Below are 10,334 nucleotides of genomic sequence, written 5' to 3'. Positions count from 1 at the left end.
AAAAATGAAAAAAAAAAACAAGAAATGACAGAAATGCCCTTCCGGGCTACATAAGCGACTAAATGCCCATAAGGGCAAAAGTGGAAAAACATCAAAATAAATACGCTACTACATAAAATGACAAAATACAAGTCATGCTCGTGGCCGTCGATCTCCGGCGTCGAAAATGCTGACGATGTCCTCATCACTCTCTCTCTCTCCTTTCTCTCTTTCTAGAGAAAACTTAAATAAAAAAAGAAAAAATGTGTTTATTCGCCATACCCTATTGTTGTCACCACCAGTACGTATGAAGGTATAAACTCGTAAAACTTTAAAATATCCAAAATCATGAGAGCAACTCTCTCAGCATGATGAGCAGAATCTGTGCTTATTTTTTTAGCATGGTAGGGGAAACTAGGAGGCAATGCTCATGATGCATGAGTAAGCCTTGTGCACTTCTTTTAGCACGACTGGGAAAATTCAAATAGAATTACCTTTGCGCATTATTCCAACATAGAGGGAAAATAAAACAAGTTTCAAGGGAGTGCACACTTTTTTAAGCATGGAGGGATAGAAGACCACCGGCCATGGTGTCTAACGATATCAACTATATAAGCCTTTTTAAACATGGTGGGAAGGCCTAACACACACCCCCTTCACAAAAAAAAAAATCATTACAAAAATCTCAAGTGCACCACTCTAACACTATGTTATATCCCCACAAGCATGCAAGATTATTGAGAATATTCCACTTGTGACAAGCTCTCCAATGAAGAAATATGTCAGCAAAAACATCTTTATTTTATAGAATTTCGTTTGTCTAATCATAAAAATAAGCTGCATCCCACAAGCATAGCGTAGCTTACTAAAAAAAATGGCTTTACCTTCTTGGACCAAAATCCTGTTTGCACAAACACATGTTTGTCCACTGTTGCGGAACTTTGCTGCAAGCTGCAGGAAAAAAGACTTAAAGATTAAATTCTACAAGTACTAATGCAGAAACTGTCCTAATAGTAAATTATTAGTTATTAAATATAAGTTAATAAAACATTACAATAATTCACCCACTTGAAACCAAAAACAGCACAGTGGGCCTTCAGCTGTCATAAAATTTAAAATATATAGCAAACATAGCACGGTAATAATTTAATAAACCAATAAGTAAAAGCTTACACTTCCTTTTACTGCCACATCTATTTCTGCGTCATCAAAAACAATGCAAGGGGCATTCCCGCCAAGCTCCAATGACACCTGCTTCGTCATATCATCAATAAGTACAAGTCTCCTTCAGTAATTACTGACATCACACATTGTAATCCAAATTTTAAGAAAATATAAACTGGATAGAGTAAACGAAGATACATCAAATGATTTGGAGTTTTAATGTGAATCAAGATCTGAAACTTCGAAATTACTTGGGTTGCTTTTATTTCATAGTATTATCTATTTTATATTAGTTTAATTTAATGTTCAAACTTACTTCGAATGCTTTTATTTCATAGTATTCTTTATTTTAAATTAGTTTAATTTAATGTCTGGATGGAAAAGAGGAATCTTTATAATGAAGTTATCTACTTCGATGGTTCTTGGTTTTGTCCATATTTGATATTTAGCCGTTGGTTTCTATGGGTGGGGTTTCTTGTTATTTTAAGTTATTTAATACGGCTTGTCAATAGCCTTTCGATTGGACATTGAACCATGATCAGTACTTAGTTGATGTTATTGTTCTTGTTCTTTGGCCTTCTGTGTTCATGGGCAATGATTTCTAGAAGAGTTTGGGCTTCAATTGAAATTTAAAGATTTATGATTGAAATCCCATTACTTAAACCACGTTCATAGCTGAAGTTGTTATCCATGTGTAATGTGTGGATCGCTGTTTCTTAGAGCGACTTGCAAGACTGGCATTCCTTCAGGTCTACTGATTTATTCCTGGCAGATGTGATAAGTTTGCGGTTCGCGCACTATAACTTAGGGCATCTCCAACCGAAAATTCCATTTTTCACTCCAAAATGTAGTGAAACTCAAAAATGTCGTGAATCATCTCCAATTGAACTCCATTCTGCGGGCTTCTGCGAAGGGAATGGTCTTTCACCTCTTTGGTGCGTTTCTTCGGCAAATCTGGTTGCGATGTCAATATTGGCGTTGCATTGTTCACCCGCAAGCAAATAGCGGAAGATTTGACGTTCGGCTGGAGCGATCAAACGACACCATAGACATATTTGATGTTCGGTTGGAGATGCTCTTAAGCAATTGGACATTTTAAGTGTCATGGGGTTGCCTACTTTATTAAAATTTTTTTTGCTATTTGAATAAGGTTGTTATGCTTACAAATAGAGAAACCGGAGGCATTTAAAATCAATTATTCAATAATAATTTCTTTTAAGAATTTTGTTTTCTCTTCATGCTTTGCTGCCGTTTGGATGTGCATCTTTTTAGCATGGTGCATGTGACGACTATTAAGTTCTTGGGGAAGCCATCTCCATGCAGATGGTGTGAGACCCATTTTTCTAACTTCAATGAATTATTTCCTAATTCTTTTTTCTTCCATAATTTTAGTAATTGGTTTATGGATGTGATTGGATTTTTTCAAAGATCTTACCATTTAGACTTCAGATTACAATGTGAATTCTAATAATCGTACTGTTTTCATTGATGACAACATGGGTGATGCTTAAATAATCATTGATATGTCGCATTTCAATCTGCCTAACATGTTTTATGGATTTCTGTTTGCGTGGTCAAAATTTAGAAAAAATAAATCATAAAGAAAGCTATTAATCAGAGTAAATTTAGCGAAGCATCCATGATATCAGAAAATTGCATTACTGCAATTCACGCAATTGATAAAACTATGTTATGCAAAGAGTATCAAATGACAAAGCTAACTGCAGAGCTTACCTTTTTAACAGTATTCGCTGAGCCTGCCATTAGCTTCTTCCCAACAGCTGTTGAACCAGTGAACGTGAGCTTCCTCACCTAATAAAATGTTATGAAGACATATAGCTAAGAAAATAGCTTCTAGCACTTATAAAAAATCGGGATGATACAAACGGAAAACAAATATAGAAACCTGCGTGCTTTCCAATAGAGCATCGCCAATTTCAGAAGAATTTCCCAGAACCACATTTAGTGCACCCTGAAGGATTTAGGTCACAGAACAGTATAAAAAAATGTTTTTAAATTAAAACAAGATGACTAACAAAATTCAATAGCCAATTTCAGTAGTATTGGATTCAAAAGTTCTTTTAACCCTATTTAATGAAACTAATAATAAATATTATTCTACGAACTACTGCATTGAAGATTGAAGTAGAAGATTAACTTGAATTTCCAAGATACGGCTATAAGAAAAGCAAAATTAATTTGTGCAATCACTACGTTGCAGTTTTTTGTTGGAAAATAATTATAAAAAAAACTTAGATAAGAGTGCAATCCTTCGATTATCCAACAGCTCACTAGTAAACAAATGCTAAGGTGAGGTGACAACAAAAAAAAAAAAAAAAAAAAAAAAAAAAAAAAAAAAAAACCTTGAAAAGAATGTAAGGATGCTAAGGTCAAACCCTCCACAAAGGTCCCTCTAATTCAAGATTTTTACATGAATGCCAATATAACCATTGATTGAACTAAATTATAGAAATATTACCGCAGTTTCTCTTCACGTCCTTTCTTTATGATTCTAACATAACAGCCTCTGCTCCTCATTCCCTCCCCAATATTCCCAACCAAAAACTATGGGCTCCAAAAATTTGTGCCCCTGTGCTATTTTTTGTTGGCGATAAGAGTTCTAATGAGTTTAAATTTCAGAGTAAATTTTTAAAAGGCAGATTAAATTTTATATATGACACTACCAAGACCTTTCGCCCTCATTTTACAAGGACATTATGATATAAGGTCTAGTTTCCCATAGGCACAAGCCCTTAGAACAAAAGGGAAACCTTAGAGAGCTTGCTCAATGAATTGAAATGAAATGAGAAATGAAATGAGCCTTCTCCCTATTTATAGAAGAGGAAGGATAGCCCGTGGACTCCGCCTATATTTATAGAACTCATCTATAGACAAAGAATTCTATTATCAAAAGATAGGGATAGAACCAATAGGTCATATTCGTGCTTATAAAATCTATGTACTGACAAAATCCACAATTATCAAAAGATGATGATAGATCTAGTAGGCCCACCTATTTTTAAATAACTCATATAAGTATAGATTATATTTTATCTGAATGTAAAATAATTTGAAGACCAAATCTACCTCCTTTAACGCCACTGGATTCACAACTCTTGTTCAAATGGGCATAAGGCGTTTCTTGAATTTCAAATGAAATCTTGCGCACTTTCCAAAGACAATCACTTGCGCAATTGATTGTAATTAAATATTTTAAAATCCTCCCTCATGCATTAAAATCTAATTTTTTAAACCTAAGCGTATCGTCTCGAGAAGTGTGTCACAATCTCAAGAGCCGTGTAGCAACCTAAAGAGGGTGCGACAACTCCAAAAAGTATCACCATCTCAAGAGCATGATACTATATCGAGAAGTGTGCAACATAAACAAGACATGTTATCTCGAAAATTGTCGAGACATTGAAAGATGCAAACAAATTGAAAGTGTGTGAAAACACAAAACAATGTACTAAAATATGTGCAAGTACATTGCGCAAACATACCAAAATACATGCAGTGCATATCGTTAGCACACCAAAAAGCATGTTGGTGTATTGAATGTGTGCATGTGCACTATGCAGGTGCACTAAAAAGTTTGCAATTGCATGGCGCAAAATGCATCAAAAAGCGTAAATGTCATTTAAAAATAAAACTAAATCCTTAGTTCCTTACATGTACTTTGACAAACATGTTAAATTTGCAAACACATATGTCTGAGAATGTTGCGTGAGAGTTAAAAACTCGGTAATCTAAAATCATATCTTCAAACATATTACCCACATATGCTCCGAACATTGCATATAACTCATAATCTTAAAGTCCAAAAATGATGCGTGGGTTAAATATTCAAGTCTAATTGTCCTCAATGAAAGAACTAAAGTCGACATTACTTGAATTAACAAGTGATCGTCTAATCACGAATCTACCGAGATATTTAATTTTAAAGTTCACATTAGGCCTTCAAACACTACTCAAATGAAACTCATCATAAAAATATAAGCTCTTGGCTTTAGCATTAGTATAACAATCAATCGTCGAACCAGATCCTCTATTAACTGACCAGCAGAGTTCACACTGTTTAAATGACAAATATACAAGTTATTTAAATCTCCTTAATGATAGTCATGTTGAATGTTAATCTCAACAGGAGAGAACTCCACTATATATATAAAGTGACTTTAATATCACACCGATGATGATCATTTTTTAAGTTAAATCTCAACCGAAGGAGTCTCTATCTTTTAAATGCCCCCAAATCTCAAAATTAATAAAAATTTAAAATTCAAAAATCATCAAAATCTAATATATTCAAGATGAAATTAAATCATATAATGCTTAAAGTAAAAATCCCCTTCGCAATAATATGAGAATAAATTTGAGCATAACTTTAGCTCACAAAGAGCAAATGTCATGTCTGGTGTATTATTAAGATTAATTCTGAAATCATCTCTCACCATTAAGGATGTAGTACGTGTCCTCTAATCAATAATTTTTCCACCAACTAGCAATACTAAATTACGGTCACGGCCAGAACCTATATGTTCCCTAATGACTTCAAATCCCTAAGTAAAGAATTATATAATATACTTAATATAACACAAAAGCCTTTGCTAACTAAGGTGGACTCAAATACGTCCCATTTGTCAAACATTCATTCCAAATCTAGGTATTTTTGGACTACACAACTCATAGCTGTCGATAAGAATCCTTCTATCTAATTAGTTCGACTACCTCTGACTAAGTAGACTATGAACCATGATAGCTCGGGATGATAGAACTATGGGATTTTGATCGGGTCTATCATTATTCCCCCATCACCCATTTTAAGTTACGGTGATAAATTTCAAATCATAAAAACTCTTAAATCCAATTTTAAAACCCGGCAATTATTGCTACTATATGTTGGTTATTTAATATCTATCTAACGACTAACCTTAATCAAAATATTCTCCCATTATCGGGAGGGATAATTAGCCATAGGGCTTACAACTATGGAAAACCAGACTCCGGCTCATAAAGTCCTAGCAAAATGAGGGAAAAATATATGTGTAGTGTCTTATCGAAAATTCAATTAGCCTTTTGAATTTACCCCAGAATCTAAACTCGTTAAAACCCTCCTCACCAACACAAAAAGGGCACAGAGAGGCCAAGGCACGAATTTTCGGAGCCTATAGATTTCTGGTGACTCTGTTGGGGATGATTTTTCTTTCCATCTTTTGGCTAGTCATACATATAAAAAACTATAATAACAACAAAATTTCATAAGTCAAAATTTAAATATCATTTGTAAAATGAAACTTTTTTTAACGTTTCTGATCCCATACACCACCTTCTGCTAGGTCATATACATCATTTTAAATCCCAGATCTCTCGGCTCCATCCATATCCATTAGATTCAACACCAACCTCAATCATCCGATTCCACCTCATACCCAAATTTGCTTCCCAGTTGGTTCGCTTTCAAAAAAATTTACTTGACTTGAGGGTAAGATCAGTGTAAAGGGGTGAGTAATGACATGAATAAGGATATAAGGGTATTTAGTGAGTCATATGAGTTTATAGATTATTAGGTTTATTAGGTTGTTTATTAAGTTCTTTTGGGTCATGTATTGCTACACATACCCTTTCTTAGAGGAAAATACGGGCATGCAAACATGAATGAATCTAATTGGTGGTTTCCCCCTTCCCCCTCAATTACCTGGAGCTATAGAATTCCTAAAATTACCTATTCGATCTCCCCAATCAATAACTTTAGTTTTGAGCATCCTCAAATTGCTTAGTCATGCCTATTAATTGCTCTGTTTTCTATGTTTTTACTGTCTTCTGTAATTTTTTGACTTTATTAGTAGCAAATTGTGTTTTTGGCCCAGGTTTTAGAATGCAATTTATATGATACATTTATGTTTAAGTGCTCCTGTTTTTTCCCTAAATTCAATCCATATTATTGAAGAAATAAAATGAAACAAACAAACGCAATAATCCTGCTGTAATACTAGTTCCATATTTGGCAACTAGTCCTACGCCAAAAATGTCATGCAGATGAATTTTATGAAAAAACTTGGTTGTAACTGGTTATTTTATAAGATGCATTAAGCACAGTATAAACCAATGCATTCTGCAAGCCTAAAACATGAGCCTGAAGAATCACCACAAAGCAGTCCAATACATTGGTTCGTTTGAACAAATATCCATTTTCAAGTTTTGGGATATCATACAGGAAACAAAAACTTCCAAGTATTCAGAAACTTCCAAGCTTTCAGTTCAAATCATATTCCTTCAATGATGGAGAAAATCAGGTATTAAATAAGTTAAGAAGTTACAGGTGGTATTCCAGCTTGAAGCGCAAGTTCAGCTGCAGCCAATGCGGTCAAAGGAGTATACTCTGATGGTTTAACAACTATTGTGCAACCAGAAGCCAAGGCAGGCCCAGCCTGATGCATCAAACGCAATGGAATGTTAAGTAAACAGAAAATATGGGCAATGATCGAAGTACCTAACTTGTAATAACCAGTTCTGTTGTATGTAAGAACCTTCCGTGCAATCATGGCCAGCGGAAAGTTCCAAGGAGTAATTGCTCCAACCACCCCAACAGGCTGCAGCATAAGAAAATCCATAAATTCAAATCGGTAGAAAGTCAGGTTTTAGGTTTCGTTTGGGACAGCTTTCTTACCGCTTCTTAAAGCAGCTTTCTAATACAAAATTTTTAATTTTTTACTAGAAAGTTGCTTCAAGAAACTATAAAAAGAAATGCATATGCTCTACAAAAAGTAAGTTTTAGCATTGCCTCTCAAGGGAGCCAAAATAAAAGAAAAAATTTAATGGTGATGCTGCGACAGGCCAATAAAAAAGCTACTTCTCAAGAGCAACAAACCAAGTGATCTTCTATTGTACGATAAAAAATGAGCTTTATTTCACAAAAGGAAAAGGAAAATAAACAACTGAGCAGGTCATAGAACCTTGAAACATTCAACAGACTATTAACCCCAGCTAGATGGCCGAGGACACGTTATGAAGTACCTTTGCAGATCATGATTTAATAGCACATTCAATTCCAAAGCACATGGACATTTAAGCAAGCCTGAAAATCTTACAAAAAAATCATTCATAACAATAGTCAAAAGAGGTTCAACATGTTCTAACTAGACACTTTAGGTTCTTGATTCATGAGTCATAGTTCTTAAATCTTAAACTTAACCATGACTTAGTTTTTTCCCTAAGCTCCAAATGAAGTTTTGAAAGCTAAAAACCAACTCTATTAGCCTTCAAATTTCATCTAGCCAAAGCAAAACCCAAGCAGGATACTGGGGCTGCTAATACTGATGTCTCACCAAACAACAATTCAAGCATTCAAAACTTTGGGCTTGATATGAGGGCAACCACAAAATCACAACCAAAGAGACTCAAATTGTGAGCCACGTACACATTATTAATTGGTAAAAACGCCCAAAACACAAATGGGTGCAGGCTTACTAAAACAAGTGGCAAGAGAAAACAAAACAAAAAGACAGCAATATAGTGTAATATAACATTTTCATTAGGACATCATCATCTCAGTGTGGTAGAATGTTAATCAAATTACAAATTAGGCTGATCTCAACATTCCCCCGTAAGCCCATAAGCACTAACTTTCTACGTCAGAAAATAAATTTAATAATGGAATAAGAATAGAAACATAAATCTGATTTCAATAAATGAACAAAAGAATCTGCATCACTTGTAAAGAGGATGGACAGTGACGTTGCAATTGAATGTGAAGATCATTGCTTAGAAATTGAATGTGAATAGGATGTCATGATCCTACTAGGAGAGAATTCCATCACATGTGTATTCATAAACATAGAAATAGGGATAACCCACAAGCCAGTTATATGGGAAATATATGTTCTCTACAAAATTACTTATTTTTGTAAAGATCTTTGAATAAGACATCAACAATATTAGAACATCTTGGCCATTGAATTTCATTACTTTTTAGGAATGTAAGGCAATGATCAAACATGAAGATGAAAAAAAGGGTGCAAAATGCCCTTAAAATAAGTCCTACTCCTGTACTTTTTTATACATCAGTATTGTTCTACAAATTGTAATAACCAAGTTCATGGAGTTTCATTTTATTTGAGCACTCCGACATAAAATCCATGAATCATTAATCTCACTACTTGAACCATATACTGGGATACTCACCTATGTGCATGATCTATAACTAAATCAATGTGAATGTTTTTGAAATATTATTGCTACTACGTTTCATAGTTTAGACTAAAATTAGCAGTTATGATTTTCCGATTTGGATGTTGCATATAAAGAACGAGTCAAACTAAAATTAAGTGGAAAGCAGCACCTTATAGCTCTTTAGCATTTTAATAGATAGAAAATGTATCAGTTTTTTAATAATTGTTTATATTAACAAATTAAGTCTGCAAAAGCATTCATACTTAAGTCTGCAAAAGAATTCATACTTTAGTGATGATTGAATGAGGGAGCTTGACCAGTAAACTACTTTATTTTCAGCTCAAGCTCCCTCACTTTGTAAATACCCTCATAAATGAAACCAGAAAATAATATTATCAAATTCGAAGATAAAAAAATATACATTTAAAGGTCAACAAGGAATTTAAAAAAATATTCTTTTTCACAGCAAATATATATAATTCTTCAATGTGTTTTCGTGGAATGTGTAATAACAATTCATGAAATCTGCAATAAAAGGTAAAAATCTGTAATCTCTGGGTGAATAAGAAGGCAAAGACTTATGTTTGGAGGAACTAAAGAGACAGTAAATGGAATAAATAATCAGAAATTCAATATGCATCCATGTATTGTTACATGATTAGGGAAATATTGGTTGCAAAACTCTCAGATTTATATGAATCAGCATGACGAAGGAAAAAAAATTGTAGAATTTTATCTACATAAGTTATTCCTTTATAAAACAAAGGAAGAAGAGACGCTAGAAGAATCATTAATCAAATCGTTAGGTAAATTTGCATACCTGTTTTAATACAAGTAATCGGCGATCATTTTGTGTAGGTGGGATGACATCACCATATGTTCGTTTTGCCTCTTCAGCAAAAAACTCAATGAAGCTGGCTCCATATGCAACCTGCAGCAAAGTTAAAATTCTCAAAGGTGACCACACATAGTATTAAGTGCTTGTGAGAAGCCCCGTAAGAACATGCAGAGCCTAATTGCTC

At 34.0% G+C, this 10,334-nt stretch overlaps 1 protein-coding gene across 1 annotated transcript in view; it reads right to left on the bottom strand.

Moving 5' to 3' along the window:
- LOC110098431 (succinate-semialdehyde dehydrogenase, mitochondrial) overlaps positions 1 to 10,334 on the bottom strand; it is a 54,075-nt gene that overhangs the window by 39,830 nt on the left and 3,911 nt on the right. Inside the window, exons 6-12 of the mRNA XM_020825266.2 lie at positions 10,133 to 10,243; positions 7,671 to 7,733; positions 7,461 to 7,571; positions 3,050 to 3,115; positions 2,878 to 2,955; positions 1,153 to 1,230; positions 864 to 930 (exon numbers count right to left, since the gene is read on the bottom strand). Coding sequence (XP_020680925.1) covers positions 864 to 930; positions 1,153 to 1,230; positions 2,878 to 2,955; positions 3,050 to 3,115; positions 7,461 to 7,571; positions 7,671 to 7,733; positions 10,133 to 10,243 — 574 coding nt within the window. The remainder of the gene's footprint in view (positions 1 to 863; positions 931 to 1,152; positions 1,231 to 2,877; positions 2,956 to 3,049; positions 3,116 to 7,460; positions 7,572 to 7,670; positions 7,734 to 10,132; positions 10,244 to 10,334) is intronic.

The sequence above is a fragment of the Dendrobium catenatum genome, unplaced genomic scaffold, assembly GCF_001605985.2.
Source record: "Dendrobium catenatum unplaced genomic scaffold, ASM160598v2 fragScaff_scaffold_123, whole genome shotgun sequence".
Lineage (NCBI taxonomy): Eukaryota > Viridiplantae > Streptophyta > Magnoliopsida > Asparagales > Orchidaceae > Dendrobium > Dendrobium catenatum.
This window is presented reverse-complemented; position numbering and strand designations above follow the sequence as displayed.